Genomic DNA, 19,240 nt, shown 5'->3' on the forward strand with positions numbered 1-19,240 from the left:
AGATATAATGAAACTTCACTAAATCAATGCTTTAAATTGATGATAAATGCTATAAATAACAAGCACATCAACCATTTAGAGTAAACAGTCTGTGTGTTTATCTTAGACACTAATCCTGAACATGGATCCTCTGAGCTCATGACATTCAGCTTAGCAACATAAAAGTGTGTGTGATAGACAGCAGGATATTGCAGATGTCACTCAGACAAGAGGGCGTCTCTTTTGAGGCTCTTTTTAGTGTTTCAGAGTGAAATTGTGTTTCTGTTGCTTAAAGCTACAATATGTAAGATATCTGTAATAAAATATCCAAAACTCACTTGCACAGTGATATATTTCCTGCAGTTGTGTACTTAAAATATCCCCAAAGTTCCCAAAGATTTTTAATTTCAAAGAAATTCCAATTTAAAATAATGGCTCATCCATGTTCACTTGAAATATCCGCGTTATCCCTGGTTTCCGCTCGTACTGCCATAGTAACCATGGCGACAGACGTGGACATCTGCGTTACGTCTAGCGGCACTCACGCTGTTGTTGTTTCGTTCAAACATTATGGACCATGGCAAGCAGACTTTGGGACAAAAGGAGAACTAAAACGAGGATCAATAACAGCGTGGCGTTTTCGAGATGCCGAGAGCTCCACGTCCGTGACAAACTTCGACTTGACAGAGACGCCGCTCCTGCATGCACTTTATTAGACAGGTGAGCAAATGTACATAAAACTAATCAATATTATATAGCTCAACATGAAGAAATGTTAGAATATGATCTTTATGTTATTCTAATGTTGATCTTGCTTACTGATAGTCTCATACAGACAAACTAACACATAGAATAACATTATAACTTTCAACACACTCACATGCAGTTTAGTGTGATAGTGTAGACCAAGTGAAACAGCGCTGCGTTACCTCACAAGCTTCATTCGTCTTATAAACTGACCTGTGTGAGTAGGAATTCAGCACTTGCGGGTAGTTCGGTAGAATGAAATGTCCTTATTCCTCTGCAGGACTCGTGTGTGGCGCTGATATCGGTCTCTCATTAGCAATCGTGCCCTGCTTCATACCACAGTCATTTTAAAAACATCAATGTATTCACTCTTCCATAAACATTATTAGATCCTTCGGTATGACGGCAAGTTCCATAATTCCGCTTATGCGTCATCAACCTACGTCTTTGTTAATGTAAGAGGTTAGCAGCGGGAAAAAAAATTACATATTGTAGCTTTAATACACCACACATTTCAGCTGCAAGTCATTTTAGTGACTTCAAGGAGGACCACAGACAGCAAGGAACTGATCAACATAAAAACTAATCTAGCTTGTTTACACACAGACCGAAAGCCAGACCACTATTTTAACCCGTTTTATCACAAAACCTCAAAAGCCTCACAGATCTATTTGGATTAAAAATAAAAAATTGTCATGTGACTCCAGAATTGTCTGGTTACTGAGACTGAGAAAAAGCCTAAAGAAAAACCTAAGAGCTCACCTAAGAGCTTCATTTACACATTAAAGAAGAAAAAACTGGGGCGAGCTATTTTCAGAGCTCAACCTTTCCATGACTCCACGAGGTAAAACAGGTGTTGCTGTGATGCATGGGAGGCCAGGTATCTGGGTTGAAAGCCAGTGGGAGACCCAGGGCTCAGATACAGTCACAGCTAACAAGACACTGGATGAAATGTCCAGCAGCCAGAAACAGTCTGAAGCAATAACAGCTTCCAGTCTTAGAAATAGAGGCTCCAATTAAAAGCAAGAACGAGTTTACAACCTGATGCAATACAAGAACCGTCTTAAAGGGATAGTTCACCCAAAAATGAAAATTCTGTCATAATTTACTCACTCTCAAGTTGTTCCAAACCTATATGAATGTCTTTCTTCTGCTGAACACAAAAGAAGATATTTTGAAGAATGTCGGTAACCAAACAATTGATGCACCCCATTGATTTCCATAGAATTTTGGATGGAGTCAACCCATATTCTTTAAAATATCTTTTTATGAAACTGTTTAGGTGAACTATCCTTTTAAGAACAAGGAACTTTTCCAGATTAAAGGCTGGAAAACACAACTTTTGCTCAGATTTTTACCCCGATTTGCAATGAAGATGAGTCAACAATAGTTGGCGAAAGCCTGTGCTAAACTGCAGATTAGATTTGGGCAGTCGGAGTTGACAAATTTCACACACAAAAAACAACAAAGAAAAATTCACACTGTATGATCGGCACAGACTCAGATTTTTTAGTTTCAGACTATTATTCCATCCAATCGGAGGATATCTCAAACATGTTTGATATTTTGAGCCGATATTAGAACACATCGAAGTGTATGATGCGTTGCAAATGAAACTGAAGCTGTATATCTACCAGTGTTGCAATAAAATACAATACAAAGGTAAATGATCCTGAACACGCATAACAATGGCCTCAATATTTGACTCATCAGCACAGATAAAACAACTGCACCACTCACATCTAACTCATCTAACGTTGTAATCTGTAGCGTCCATACTGACTTTTGTTTTTTGTTCGTTTTTTATTAGGTAATTTGATGCTGGTAGTGATTTTTTACATGGGCAAACACCACTCACATTTTCTTCATGAAACATAAAAATCTAGCTTCAAATGTCAGGAAAGAAGAAAAATAATCATAGAAAAAAAAAAAATTCAAGAAGAGAGAGAGAGCGCAAAAGAGAAGAGAACGACTCCAGAAACTCTCTGAGAGACTGGGCTGTGTCTGATACTTATGTGGAAATAGTGTGAACGTCTTGCTGCTTGGACAAACCAGTGGGGCTGACCCCCCCGCTCCAAAACACATCGCCATGGGAACCTCATTACCACACTCCCGCACTCTCCAGTCAGCGCCTTTGCTGAGCAGATTCAGTAGCTTTTCAGAAAACAGAGGATGAAAAAAATGGGGAGAGAGAGAGAGAGAGAGAGAGAGAGAGAGAGAGAGAGAGAGAGAGAGAGAGAGAGAGAGAGAGAGAGAGAGAGAGAGAGAGAGAGAGAGAGACACTGGCAGGAGCGAAATCAGCTTTCACCTCCAGTGTAGAGGGAGTTGGAGAATAACAACGAGTGAAGCTCAGATCAAAAGACAGCAGTTTTAATAACTTTCAGCCGAGAGGACGGACATGGCAACAGCTTGGGAAAAAAAAAAGGAGGAATATAAGAGGATGCGAGATACAGATAATGATCTGAGCGAACGCTGGCCCCATTAGACTGCGAGACGGTTTGTGTGTGTGTGTCCACCTGTCTGTGGACATCAGGCAGCCACCGCTGTGCCGCTTGTTAGAACATGGAAGTTTGTGTCTCAGGGGAAGTACTTGAGCCGGAGGTGGAATTTCTCAGACATCTTTCAGTCTTGTTCTCCATCCTTCATTTCTGTCTCACCCCATCTCCTGCCGTGACACTTTCATATTCAGATAAGCCAGGAACAATGGCGCACATGCCTGATTGAAGCATCGCGCACATACGCCTCATCACACCGCCTTGTTAGACCGACCAGGGAGGCAGACGAGACAAAGGGACCAACGTCCCACTGTGGGAAATTATCTCAGAGTTTGAATCAATGCAGCAGAAATGGCTGCTGGGGATCTTGCTTTTCGTTTAAGGCAACGGATGACTGTCACCACTGCATCATTCTGTTTATTAGAGTGATGACATTTAAACAATTTGGATATTTGTTTATTTTAGATAACTGATCCTATCCTCAACCACTTTTTCACTTCCCAACATAGACAGGAGTTGTTGTTTTTGCACTAGTGCAATGAAATTGTGATAAAAAAAGATGCACCTTGAGTCCGAAATCACATGCTGTTTGAGTAGGTACATTTGAATTTATGTCGCGATCGTTAAAAAAGTACACTCTAGTATGAATGAGTGTGATAGTGTGAATGAAATTCGGATGTACTACATCTGTCATGTTGTTACTGTCACATGTCCCACCAGCATCAGTTGCGTCGCTTTACTTCTATTCATAAATCCTCTCCCGTGGCCTAATGGGACAGTGAAGTGTCCATCAAATGCACACTTCAGAATCCTGACGGATATAGTAGCCTAGGTTTTCCGGGGACTTTTTGCTAATTGTTTTTTAGAATGTGTATTTGGACATACTAATCTTTTGGCGTATTGTTGTTGTTTTTTTGCATTCTAAATAGTAGGAAAGTATTAGATTTTGGACGCAGAAGAAGAGTGCAACAGTGCCCGCCTAATGGTAAGAATTTTTCCTGTAGGGATTTTTAAAAAGACGTCATTAAAGAGTTATAAGCCATACACCAAACCAAAAGCTTAGAATCACAACATTACATTATCTATTTGAAGCAAAACATATTTGAAAATCAGGGGAAATGCATGCACACACTGGCTTTAATGAGGGAAAGAACTTCTGTCCCATGAGGCATTGAGGCATTGCAAATGACAATCAAATTAAAAACAATGGAGAGCAATGGAGAAATATGAAACTATTGATTTAAAAATATAGATTATACTAAAGCAATTTATTTTACATTAATGCAAAAATGGCTAAAATGCCCATATTATATATATATATATATATATATATATATATATATATATATATATATATATATATATATATATATATATATATATATATATATATATATATATATATATATATATAATACTAAAATAACAGAATAGAATAGAATAGAATAGAATAGAATAGAATAGAATAGAATAGAATAGAATAGAATAGAATAGAATAGAATAGAATAGAATCCAAAATAAAGAAAATTAAGCAACTGGCAAACTGTCCATTCACATTTATTTTTTATCATGTTACACCTGAAGATTTAATTAATTCCTCTGCTAATTCCATCTCATTTTCCCCAAAGTCTGTTTAGCAGTGACTCCCTCTTAATGAATTTTTTTAACGAGTGAACGACTGCAATTGTCCAGATAATCCATGCAAACAGATTCTGTTTAACAACTGTGACCACTTTTAGATGCACACTGGTGCTTTGGCTCCTGTTTGGCTGAAGCAGGATACTAACCTGACTTTATGGTCACTCACCGACCACCCACTCGCCGCATAGAAACTACTGCTGTAAAAGTGAACAGATTTGTGTCTAGATACGAGCGAGAGTGCCAATGGGCATGAAATCCACAGCCCCCGGAGATGATACAAGATCAGCGTCATAAAAGCCCAGATGGCTGATAGCCTGTGGCAGACCTGCAGGACTATAGATGGGCATTCCACTATGGCCAATTATAGCAATCGCAACGTCTCCCAGGAAAAATGAATGGCTCGGAGCGGGCAAAGCTGAAAAATGGTGTGTCTGCATGTGGGTTTGTTTCTAAACAACTTAAACTGACTGTTTGAAAAATAGGAGGAGTACCATACACCAATGCATCAAAAGATGAATGCATAGGAAACGGCCTCAAAGTGTATTCCGTAAATTACTAGAATGATCTTGATCTGTGTGGTGGATCTCCACGATCCCCAACTAGACTGTATGATCTTCTGGCTAGCTTTGTTGTTGTTGTTTTTTGATTTATTATTAGGCTTACAGGAAGTTGAATAATTAATGTCATTGAGTCGCTGGTTCCTGCATAGCAAATCAAAATCCCCCTATTATAGGGGAACGTCCTCTTAAAGTTAAACTGTCATTTTTTTTCATTTTTTTTTTCACAGATGTTCTTCTCATCAGTGTTATTCATGAGGAAAAAAGTAATGGAAATATCATATAGTATTCATATATATATATATATATGTGTGTGTGTGTGTGTGTGTGTGTGTGTGTGTGTGTGTGTGTGTGTGTGTGTGTGTGTGTGTGTGTGTGTGTGTGTGTGTGTGTGTGTGTGTGTGTGTGTGTGTGTGTGTGTGTGTGTGTGTGTGTATATATATATATATATATATATATATATATATATATACAGTATATATGAATATTCATATATATATATATATAGGCTATATATAGGCCTATATGAATATGCATATATACTGTATATGTATATATATTATACACACACACAGTATATATGAATATTCATATATATATATATATATATATATATATATGAATATATCTATATATATATATATATGAATCTATATATATCTATGAATATATCTATATATCTATGAATACTATATGATATTTCCATGACTTTTTTTCCATATCCATATACTGTACATACATACATACACACACACACACACACACACACACACACACACACACACACACACACACACACACACACACACACACACACACACAATATATGACTACTGAATGAATATATAGTTGTGCAGCTTAATATTTTTGGGGGAAATGGGATACTTTGATAAATAGAAAGTTTAAAAAATAGCATTTATTTAAAAAGCAAATTTTCGTCTTTTTTTTTTTTTTTAGTTCAACAACTACAAGAAAGTATATTTTAAGTCTGTTACATTTCTAACTTTTGTATTTCCAAAATTACCAGATTTTTACAGGTAAAGTGAGCAAGCCTATCTTTTTCTCTTTCTATGAAATGATCCATCCAACCTACAAGCATTCCCATCAGTCAGTTTGTAATAAAAAAAAGCTCATGGAGGCAATAGAATCAAGGTGTTGGGTCGACCACATGGGCAAAAGCTGCTAATTAATCTGCTATAATGATGAGGCAGCAGCCGCTCTGGCTGGAAGCCATGCTCACCTCAATAGCACACCGCAGTCCAGACACCCCCAATCTGGCAACCTGCTGTATTTAGGGCCAAGTCGCCTATTTCCCATCACCCTGCATGCCTAGAAATCAATACTTAATTACCTTCAAGCCCTCCCTTTTCAGAAACACACACACACTGGCCGGAATAGAAAACTCAACGTATACAGGAAGCTATAACACAAAAACACATACAGAAGAATAAAGCCACCCCTCAACCATCCATTTTAACATTCAGGATCTCTTTGCCTCGTTTTCTTTTATTTCTTTCAACTCTTTCATCCTTTCCTGCACGGCCGTTTTCTGCCTAAGCTGGAGATTACACTTATGGCGAGAGCACAGTGAAATATGGGTTTGTGATGATTCTGCATAGGCAAAGAGGTCATAACTCAGTCTTAATGAGAGAGAAAGAGAGCAAGAGGAGGCCCAATCAACTGCACTGCCTCTGCATTGCCTCTCCACACATCAGAGATATTACCCTGACAGCCACAGTAAAAATAACACCTGACAAACTGCTTTTTGATGAAATATTAATGATCTAATAACATTAGTCAGCCCTCCCGCTGACCCGAACCTTGATTTTCTGAGGTGAGCTGATTGCGTGTGGTGAGCAGTTTAAAATCAGTGAAGTTGAGGCGGAAACGTCATGTTCAGTCACACGGTACTGGTGATACATGATGCAGAAAACACTGTGTCATGTACAGGATGTTGAATTCACCACGCTAATGAGGTTTTTTTTTGTTTTTCTCTCATTAAAGTGGAAGCACTATGTTTATTGCTAACATTAAGGGCTAAGGATTTGAATGAATCCTAAAGCCCCGTTCACAGCAATAACTGCAAAGATAGCTATAAAGATAGCTAACTATATTAGCGTCCAGCGGACGATGTCATTCTGCTTATTCGAAGTGCGTGCTTGTCTGTCATTTGAAAGGCTCGAACTTGTAACAGCAGGATGGATTCTGATTGTCAATGTTTTTAGCATTTATTAGCTGGATAAAATACCTCTGAAATTGTGAATTTAGGCATTGCAACATAATGTACAGTATTAAAAAATGCGATTTGGTAATTAGATTACATTTGACTGTTATTAAATAGTTGTTTTTAAAGATTAACTTTGCATTGGACGATGGTAAACTTAATGTAAAAAATAATGAGAATGCACAATTAAATATCCAATATTGACAGATACTAATAAATTAATATGTCTAATATTTGCTAATAATTATGACACAGTACTGGTATTGTACATCCCTATAGAGTGCAACAGTCGGTTTCCGGAAATTAAAATTACATTCATTTTCTCAATAGGGAAATTGATTTTGAATGGTAACTTGTAAACCTTTAAAAACAGACTTGCTGTGAGCTATGAGGTCTGGTATTTGCTCCTGCTGAAGATGTCATCCCTCATAATTTCAGCTTATTTTTTAAAATAATCGTGTTTAACAGAGGAATTCCTGAAAAAAAAAAATAATAAAAAAAAAACCGCATTACCCATGATGCTGTACAGAAAATTACACCAATCAGAGAGTTGAAAAAAGCAACAAACCAAAAGATCTTGTTAGCTCCGCCCACTCACATAAAGCACTGCGAATAGCGTAATCTAGTTGATCTCTCTACACTCTCAAAATACTTAAATATTTGCATATATTTTGCAATAAACTTAAAATATATTGTTTTTATATAATCAACATTTGTAGGCTAAATGAGTAGTTTTATGATTCTCCATCATTTTTAATTAGATTATGCTGTTCACAATGCTTCGTGGGATTGTAGTTCTTTCCCTTACTAAAGCCGTTAAGTACACTTGTACCTTTGTATTTTCGTCTGATTTTCAAGAACTTTTTGCTTCAAATCAAAGTTTGCAATGTTATGATTCACCTTGTAGCTGACTGGCTTGGTTCATGGCTTATAAGTCTTTAACAAAGACTTTTTTTAAATCCCTATGGGGAAAAAATACTTCTGGAACCAGCGCCGCTGAAAAAGGGGCGGGTGCTAATGCTCTCTATTGGCAAACACATACCAAAACCCTGGCAACCAAACACAACACCCTAGCAACCAGACACCAAAGCCCTGCCACTAGCATCATGCTATCACTGAAAATGCCAATTGATTTTCTTCAGAAAAAAAGTTCTCTTATTTTTTGCTTTTTCATAGAATAGTATAAAAAGAGGACAGAAAATGATGTTGCAAGCTGGACTTGAATTTGTACTGTCTGTGTGAGCGCTAAATATGTGTATAAAAATAAACTGACTTGAGACCGTGATGACTTGAAATGCAGCACCAAGTTACTGGTAATATTCTGGAACAAAAGCTTGTTTTTGCTTCAATAACAACCATAAAAAGAATATGTTAACAGCTCAATGGCTGAAAAGGTTTCTGGGAGAGTGACTGAGAACTCTAAAATCAACCCAGCAGCCCCTTCATCTCTCTCCGCCCCAGTGTTCCTGTGCCTCATGGACTAATCCAGGGGCTCGAGAGGTGAAATTAAACCATTATGGCAGAGCACTGGAAGCAGCTTTCATTAAGAGAGTAATAAATGAGCTGCTTTGTTTCTCAGGCTCCTTAAACTCAAGCCCGTCTTTCATAGATCCAGATCTTTACAGCCTCTCCGTCTGCAACCCAAACACAGACATGGACTCGGGTTTCACCTCTGTTTGGAGAGGCGGAAAGTGGGGGGTAGCAAATGAAAAGACGACGGGGAAAAAAAAGACCAACAAACTGAACAACTGCATCGATTTAACCGAGTATACAGCGGGAGAGGGAGAGTGAACAGAACCAATTATTGGCTGCGCTCTGGGCAGGAAGCAGAACTCTCTGTTGCTGCCTGTGCCGCCTCAAGTTTTAATTAAAACGCCTCTTTCCTTTCAAAAAAATGACAGTGCAAGGAAAGAAAGAAGACAATGAGAAAAAACAGTCCCAGTCAAAACAGACCCCACGACGATAACAGGCTTTTGTGAGGTGCTGGGGGAAGTTTGGGAGTTTAAAGTAATAAAGTAATAGTTTACTTGAAAATTTAAATTCTGTCATCATTTACTCTCCCTCATGGTGTCCCAAACCTTGATGCAGGGCACATAACGATGGCTTCTCACATTATACAACCATTCTTTGTCGTTATGCTAGAGTAAATATGCCACCAAGCTATCTACAGTACATTTACTCATTTTGCAGATGCTTCTGTCCAAAGCAACTTACGAAGGCAACAATGATTTATATAGAGAAAGTGTTATCCGAAGCAAACACCAGCTGATCTGTGAGAGTCTTGAAGCATCAGTTAGAATAGGTTGAAAATCATAAACAAATCAGTAGCTAACGTTTTACACCATATGGCATCATCTCCCAGACAAAGTAGAGCCGCTGCTGTAAAATCTCCAGCTAGTATTATACATAAAAACACACTACCATTCAAAGGTTTGCAGTCAGTAAGGCAGGACTTGAGCTTAACTTGTTTGCTCACCAGCCACTGTGGCTGCATTAAGTTACTAGCCACTCAGCATTTTCACTGGCCACAATTTTGACATCGTTACCATAGGGAAATATTGCCATATAGATATTTTTTATATTATCTCATAATTTGGCAGCCAGTATATTAGGCTGATGTCACTTTAAGACCTGACGCACGGACCCATTACACTGTTTATAGCCAATATACTTGTCTTTATGTCCGCGCACTTTGGGTGTGAGCACAAAATCTGGCGCAATCCCTCGCCGAAATTCACGCCCTGTAACACCAACAATATTCATCCAGAGCAAATGAAAAGAGTGAGTAAAGGGACGCCGGTTTGTGTGTCAACTTGCTGGCGGGAGAGATTAAAGAGCGAGAATGCGCAGCTGGTATTGTGTAACCTGCAGAACAGTTTCAGATATTTCAGAATTGGTATCGAAAAATTATTATTTTTGACTACTCTACATTATACTTAGTTTATTATTTCAGATGCCTTTTTAAAAGAATAGAGTTGAAAAATGTATGTTAAATAAAACGTGGCTAGGAGTGACCGCATTACATGCCACCACTGAAATCCAGCGGCATTTGGCCGGTTGGCGGGTGTTAAAGGGATCGTTCGGCCAAAAATTTAAATTAGCCCATGCTTTACTCACCCTGAAGCCATCCTAGGTGTATATGACATTCTTCTTTCAGACAAATACAATCGGAGTTAAAAAATGTCCTGGCTATATATGACCTAAAGTCAATGGGTATATTCTTTTGGAAGTCCATCAAAGCGCATCAATCTGTGATAAAAGTGTTCGAAGCGGCTCTGCGGGGGTTAATAAAGGCCTTCTGAAGCGAAGCGATGAGTTTGTGTAAGAAAAATATCCATATTTAAAACTTTATCGACTAAAATAACTAGCTTACGGCAGACGGCCGTACGCAAGTCGACCTACGGCAAAAGCACATCAATAATTTTTTGGGTGAACTATCCCTTTAAGTAGGCCTGAAGCTTGGCCTTAACAACCTTTGGAAACATACCACAATAATCAATTCACCCTGCCACAATCTCTCCTCCGGACACACTGGGGAGGATCCCATATCTGCTGACGGGGCCACTTTCCCAATGCGCCATTTGACCAGTCTCACACAGAGAAAGAGGAAGAGAAAGAGAAAAAAATGGTGTTCTAGCTCTTTCTGCTGATTGCACTTACATATATTCGCTCTGCCCCCAACCAGGTGACTTTTAAATCATCCGATAAAATGTTTTTTGGAGGGTGGGGGTGGTATTGTGTGACGCAGAACCATAAATCCAAATAGACAGCGCAGCACTTTCAGAGGGGACTGATTTTTATGGCTATTTTAAAGTCTAAACTCATGGTTCAGTGGGATAGAGTTGCACTGCTTTCCAGCTGTTTATTATAGTTCTTTAGCCCAACTTCTAAATGGATAACCTGATAATTGACACAAGATAATTATCTCCTAAGAACACAAACACGTCAATTATTGCATTAGATAACATTATCAAACCAAGTAGAATATTTTCTCATAACCAACTTAATTCTTCTAAGACAAGTTCGCAGTTACCTTTAATCAGCTGGTCCGAATGTGTTTTTTGGGGACGTTCGCCATTCATCACAGTTCTAAATGTGTACAAACACTTGCCCGTTTGGTTTAACGAGGCCATTTCAGACCTCATTTGCCAATCTAGTGATGCTGAAAAAGCCACAGAGCGTGAAGTGAGACAGGAAAATCAGAAACCCATAAAAGACATGAAACCAGCAGGGCTTTGAGGTCTGCCTGTCCCACTGTGATGCCACACACCAACACACAAACACACACCCCATCCACCATCTGGCTGCCGTGTCTGGAGAGTCCAGAGAGAGATCTCGAAGGACCGAAGATGGTCTCGGTGAGCTGCATCACCCAGATGCCCTGAAGCAATTTATCAGGGTCCAAAACTGCAGCAGGAAGAGTGTGTGAGCACAAATACATAGATCGAAACACCTGGATACTTCAATCTGATTTATGACAACCCAAACTACCCTGTTAGCTGGTCACCAGTATATGCTGTGTTTTGGATGCTGGTGTCACATCTTAACCAACAAAACTTCTTTGATTAACTAGCTTCATAGGCTAACTTTATTTGTGTGTTTTCATTCCAAAAAATAAATAAATAAATCTCACTCAAAAGTTGCATTTTATTATTAAAGGTCCCGTTGCATGCGATTCCAAGTTTCAAACTTTAGTTAGTGTGTAATGTTGCTGTTAGAGCATAAATAATATCTGTAAAATTATAAAGCTCAAAGTTCAATGCCAAGCGAGATATTTTATTTAACAGAAGTTGACTACAAAAAACGGCTCGATTGGACTACACCTCTCTACATCCTGCATTAGTGACATCACCAGAACCGTTTCTTGACTAACCTCCGCCCACAGGAATGCTCCCTCAACTCTACTGGCTACTTGCGCACTTCTTATAACTTAGCCTACTGTGTTTACTCAGCTCTTACGGTGATTTTCTAAAGTAAAACTGACGCTTCATCTTTTGTGTGATGTACAATAAACTTTATTAAACTCATCAGTATGTTTGATCATCATTCAGACAGCAGACTTGTAGGCTATTAATAAATAATGGATACATAGCCTACAAGCACATGACAAATACGTTATAATAACCGTAATTAAACTACTAAACCATACCTGTTTCATCTCTATACAGCAATCTGACTCATTATTGTCCGACTCGAAATGAACGCCGTTACTGAGAGTTTCTGATATTATCATCATTTCGTGAGATGAATTTTTCCTGACAGACTGAGCACGAGCTCATGAAGCTCCGCCCCCTGTGTCGTCCAGCAGCACCTCATTTGCATTTAAAGGGAACACACTGAAACGGCTCGTTTTTCTGAGCCCCAAAAAATGTCAATTTAAACATGCTGTAAAAAATGATATGTTGGGTATTTTGAGCTCAAACTTCACATACACACTCTGGGGACATCAGAGACTTATTTTACATCTTGTGAAAAGGGGCATAGAACGGGACCTTTAATGTCAAGGTGCAATAGCGCCCCCTACTATGCTGGAGAGTCAACCAGATTGCTACTGGCACTTAATTAGTTAAGATATTATTGTAAGTGTGGTATTAACAAAATCAATATCAATATCTAACATCTACAGTATCAGTTATGATCGATACCAGTACTTTGCGACACCCCTACACCAAACCATCACTAGCTTGCAAAAACCAACCTGGGAACAAAATTATTCATCTACTTCACATCAAGCCAGCATCAACCAGCCTGGATCAGCACTAACCAGCATAATCCAACCTGCACCATCATTAATGCTCAGCTTAACTAGCAATAAACAGTAAACCAGCCTGAATCTACATGAATTTTCAGCTAAAATCTTACGCAAAACTTAATTAACCTACACAGGACCATCACTATCCAACATGTACTGTAACTACCAAGATCAACACCAAAACAGCACAAAACTGCCTAGAACAGCACTGACCAGCATAATCCAACCTAGAAAGTCAAATGACAGTCAAAACACACTTACACGTAATGAAAAGCAAACAGCTGTAGGCCTATTTCATTTAAAAATCATCAGGTCAGCACATCCACAAAACCGTGGCAGCCCATTGGCCCTCACATTAATATTTAATAGAGATTTAAATCTGTTCCTTCAGTATTTTTGAGAAGGATTTCGACAAAGGGGGGTGGGGGGTGGGGGGGGGACTCTTATCTCTTTCCATCACCTTTCTGAGCAAGCATTCATTAAGAGCGATCTCATTTGCAGGTGCATTAGTGCTTTTCGCTCGCTGCTCTCTGAGTCTCAGACGCTGCTGACAGCGATATGGAAGATATTAGAGGAAACATGTAAACGTCCTTTAACCCCTCTGTGCATAAAGATGACTCAGTCTTTTAATGATGAAGAGGTTCATCATCAACCGTACAAGAACAACTTCTTAGCGTCTATGTGTGCGTGCAGTATTGATGCTTTTTCTTTAACCATATGGCTGTCTAAAATACTTGATTCTGATTGGTCAATGGCAGCATTCTGAAAGAAGATCACATCACATGTATTTGCATAATGACTACTAAACTGAACTGTGTCTATCATTTTGAAGCAAATCAATATTAATCAATATTTCACGCAAATTAATGTGTTACTTTAGAAAGTGGCATAGTAACTGAGATATTATTACAGTCAGCTGGTCACCATTGTAAAATAAGAGATGGATAGATGGAAGAAAAAGAACATGGTCATCCTAAATCTCACAGCAAGAGAGGGATAAGATGAATTTGCATGCCATGGACAAGTAGAAAAAAAGAGAAAGGGAAATAGGAAAAGTGTGGTCAGCATCTGTAGCTCATTATTCACATCAGCTGCAGTAATTTCCAACACACAGATCTGTCCACCCTTAAATAAATTATGGGCACATTGTGTGCATTTAGTCGACTCCATGATAGAGATTGATTGGAGAGAAAGCATGAATAAATCTTCACACAGACAAAAAACACACACATAAATGTCTGTATGCATTGTAACTAGGGTTGTCAGTAGATTTAGTCTAAATATTTAAATGCAATTAATCAAACTATCAATCAAATCATTTCGATAATAATAGTATAGCCTATATATATATATATATATATATATATATATATATATATATATATATATATATATATATATATATATATATATATATATATATATATGTATATATATATATAATATGAACCTGTAATAATAATAATACATTTTTAATATATAATAATATATTGATGTAACTTTTACACTATAATAAAAAATATATTATAATAAAAAAATATTATACTAAGGCCTGGTTTCACAAACAAAGCTTAGATTAAGCCAGGAGTGGGTCTTAGTTCAATTAGGACATTTAAGTAGCTTTTATAAACGTGCCTTAGAAAACTGACATATTTTAAAAGATGCCAGTGCAAGTTGCATTCAGTTAAAACAGCTCAAACATGCATTTTAGTCTGGGACTAGGCTTAAACCTGGTGGGAAACTATATACATTTATTTACACATATATCATTTAAATAAATATAATCGCAGCGGAATAATCATTTACTGACTATGTGACAGGTGATTTGAGGTCAAGCGTAGTATCATCTCCCTGCAATGTGTGTGGATAAACTTCACTGGGTTCCTTTGTCTCTGACAGAACACCGGTCAAGCGTTGGCTCAGTCTGAGGTGAAGTCATTTGATAAAAACTCTCTCTCACTGCAGCAGTTACGGGGGACAGAACGTTTGACTTCAGATCAGGCTTGTTTATTTGGGCCAGTGACGTGGGAACAAGGACTTCAGCGATGCACTTACTGACATGACCACACTCTCAGACATCTTTAAATGGTGAAGGCTTGAGCGATGGTTTGGATGTCTGAGAATGTTTGTGTGTGTTAGGAGTCTAGAGTGCTTTCTATAACCTAGGCTATTGATGTTGTCACTGAGAGAAAAATGTCAAGATGACAGCCCAATCGGACCTGCACTTAAAATCCTGACTGAGCACTTAAATCCTCCTAAGCGCACATGAATGGCGAACAGATAAGAAAGCACACTAGAGTAAAGATGATCACGGCATTCTTCAAAATAAAGCTGATTTTTATAACCTGCATCAATCTCTAATCAACTCAACTGAAAATGTAAAACGTCGTTGATGATCCACACATCACACCACTGAGCCATATGTTTTTGGAGGTGACGGGTAAAAACGAGTTCTCTGGTAATCCAGAGTTCTCGCGAGAGCACAAGCTGAATTTGCTCAGCGAGTTACTTTGGTGTCGAGTAATGATGCTCATTAAATATGCCCCTCTATCTGAGCTGCACCAATCACATCGGGTTATCTGATATAGGCGGGCCAGAGGCGAGATGACGTCAGCGCTGTGACGTCGAAGTCATTAGTAAATATTGCAAGATGGCTGTGGATGAACACCATTTGTTTGAAACGGCTTTGGCCGCAACAATGAAAGATTTCGACTTTTTCTCTAAAAGAGGAACAGAAGACGGCGCTCGAATCGTTCCTTTGCAAGAAGGGCGTTTTTGCTGTTTTGCCGACCGGATACGGTAAGAGTCTAATCTACCAGTTCGCTCCGCTGGTAGCTAAGCGATAACTTGTTGTGATTGGTCGTAGTGTTATTCAATTGCGTGCAGTGAGATTTTCAAATGCATGCTTGGTGCTGCCCCTCGAGCTTGCCGATTTTCATTAGTCGACGCCAGACCATTAATCTTTTAGATTTAGGTCTGGATTTCCAGGCTAAAAAACGAGAAGAAGTTACAAAGACTGTGTATTAATGTACTTGGCTAGCAGAATATTAATAAATAATCATTTTAAAAACAATATAATTATGGCCATCGCCTTCTAACATTACCTGATTAACACATTAGTAGTGTTTCAAAACTGCAAAGGCATGTCCGCATTCATAATTCATCAAGTTTATGGCGTTATTAGGCCCTGCTGGTGAACTGCGCTCACTGACGCATTGGAAACGTGTCAAAACGGAGTCACTCCACTTTCCACAAACCCAGATGGTCCCCCAGACCCTCATCTTCCACTCTCACACACACAATTTGCTTTTTGTCTCCCTCCCCCATCTCTTTCATTCGCTCTCTCCGCTCTCTCATCCGACGCGCACATGGCTTTGACACATTGTTTGTGGTCATCGGGCTGGTTTGGCAATTAGTAGCCATAATCTGATCTGACTGATATAGGCTCAAGGAGAGTATAATACACACAAATCTACCACAGCAAACACACTTTAAACCACAAAGGCCAATTGCCTTTCAATTAGCCACTATAAGAAGGGATCACTAACCCCGTTCCCTCCATCTGTCGCCTTCAAACACACTTCAACCTGAACGTGGGGGGGGGGGAGAACTCTCCAAAATGAATTTCAACAACACTTTTGTCTGTTCTGAATGTCTGAAAAGTAAATCAGACACATTAGAGCTTGCGCAGACATCATTTAGTGCTGATTGGCTTGAGATGCAAAAAAAAAGCATGCATGCTTAGGCAAAGCGAGTTACCGAGCAGCAGAGGGTTGAAAATAAAACCGTGTCTGAATTGTGAACTACACACAGACTTGAGCAATACCTGTACGAGTGTTTTCAGACAGAAGGACAGGCAAACAGGTTGTGTGATGGATGGAATTGGATAGGCAGTGGAGATGGAAACAAATAGAGAATCCCTTCATGTTGGCTGTGTGTTCATTACTGATCTGGAGACCAATCTCACGACACACACACACACACAGCATGCCGAACTGAACGTCTGATTTCTGGCGCGGCTGCAACAACCAGTCAACCACCATCTGTCAAATGCCAGACAAGGAGGGAGATTTTCTTTTTTTTCTCCCTTTCTCATTTTTATGGTGTTTCTGCTTGATTTTCAGAATAAATCATTGACGTGACCTGAATACAACACAATACTGGTCTTCATCTGTGTTCACAGAATTTAAATGTCCCTGAACAGGACACGTATGTCTATATACATGATATACTCATCCAATATGGGTTTGTCAATTAAATAGTTCACCTGAAAAAGAAAATGATCTATGTCGTTATTTGTTTACCCTCATGCCATTCCAAACCTGTCTAGCTTTCTTTCTTCAGTCAGTGGAACACAAAAGGAGACGTGAGGCAGAATGACAGTCAACATCCACTTTCATTGTGTGGAAGAAAGACTGAGACTGTCAGTCTCTAACATTCTTCTTAACATCTCCTTTTGTGCCCCATAGAAGAAAGCAAGTCATACAGAATTTTGACGATGTAAATGACAGAATAATCTGGGTGAACTATCCTGAATGTGTGGTTATATTCTTTTTGCTTGCTTTTTAAATGTATCAAAGATTAAAGCGCATTATAAAAAGTCAGTTGATTCATTTTTACAGCCCAAAATCACACCAAAATATTCTTTTTTTTTTTTTTTTTACCTCTAAGAAAACGTTTAAATAGCCTAGATAAAATAACATAAAAATGACATGTCTAAGCCTTACAGATCATACTGCACATTCAATTGCATCTTCAGTACACGTCTTAAGGTTACCAAATATCCTTTACGTTTACCCACACACTAGTATGTAGCTGGTTGACAATTTTGAACCAGCAACAAACCGGCTAGTCATAGCATCTTCCCTTGGTCATAACTGGACATTAGCAAGTTGGTCCAAGATGGTCATTAACTGTTTTTTAGCTGGTCCAGAGCAGGTTAAGGAATAATGTTTTCTGGTTGCTCATTCATTGACCTGCTATAAAACAGCTATTGTGTTCTTTACCACAGTTACCATGTTAAAATCCAGCAGGGTTTAAGTAATCCAACCAGTTTCATTCATTCCTCAACATTCAGCACCACGACCATCCCGCTTCTGTGGAACCGCCACAGAAACTCCTTCTCAACTGCGTTGGAAGCCATAAAAATATGTTTCCATACTCAACTTAGTCCTCACGAATAAAGTCCAGCGCAATTTCCTGCTACGAGACATTTACCTGTCAAACCTGGAGCGCGCGACACACTCCACGGAGCGCGTCAAAAAGAGACAAACATCCACATATTTACCTTCCATCGCGAAAACGGCCGTTACAGCACACAAAGTCGTTATTAATCCCACAGTCATGGTAAAAGGCATTGGCCGCTGCCGCGGTGTCCACTTGATTTGGGAAAACCGGACGGCGTGGCGTGCGTAAAATCCGTCACTTGTCACGAAGGGTGATATTCCAGCGAGCGAGCGGCGTGGAGTCACATCGCAGGCAGTAGTAAAAGAGTGAGTGAGTGGATGCTGCCACGGACGCTGAGCGCCGAGACGAGAGCTTGGGAGACAACGGACCCCCCCACCAAAAAAAAAAAAACCCCTTTAAAACGGATGGACCAATCAGAGACTCCAAACCGAAACCCACCAACCAATCACAGACATTTTCTCCTTTCAGCACGCATTGTTATTCAAAACAAAAACTTTTCTGTGATTTTCTATAAGGTGAGATACGTCTTCGGTTGGAAGGGAAATAGCGAACTCAGGTGGCCACAAGTGGAACTTCACAGTTCAGATTCAAAGCTGTAATCACTTCTCTCAAGTGCTTTTTTTTATTTTGTTGTCCTTTGGTGCCACCTAAATCGCAA

The 19,240-nt window shown here is 39.0% G+C and overlaps 1 protein-coding gene across 1 annotated transcript in view; it reads right to left on the reverse strand.

The window, feature by feature from the left end:
• ephb1 (EPH receptor B1) overlaps positions 1–18,752 on the reverse strand; it is a gene marked incomplete at its 5' end in the record, with an annotated part of 246,297 nt that extends 227,545 nt beyond the window's left edge. The window contains one exon of the mRNA XM_081375455.1: positions 18,683–18,752. Coding sequence (XP_081231581.1) covers positions 18,683–18,752 — 70 coding nt within the window. The remainder of the gene's footprint in view (positions 1–18,682) is intronic.
• Between the last annotated feature and the right edge of the window lie 488 nt (positions 18,753–19,240).

Source organism: Scardinius erythrophthalmus, assembly GCF_964197995.2.
Source record: "Scardinius erythrophthalmus genome assembly, chromosome: 9".
In the NCBI taxonomy this organism is placed as follows: Eukaryota; Metazoa; Chordata; class Actinopteri; order Cypriniformes; family Leuciscidae; genus Scardinius; species Scardinius erythrophthalmus.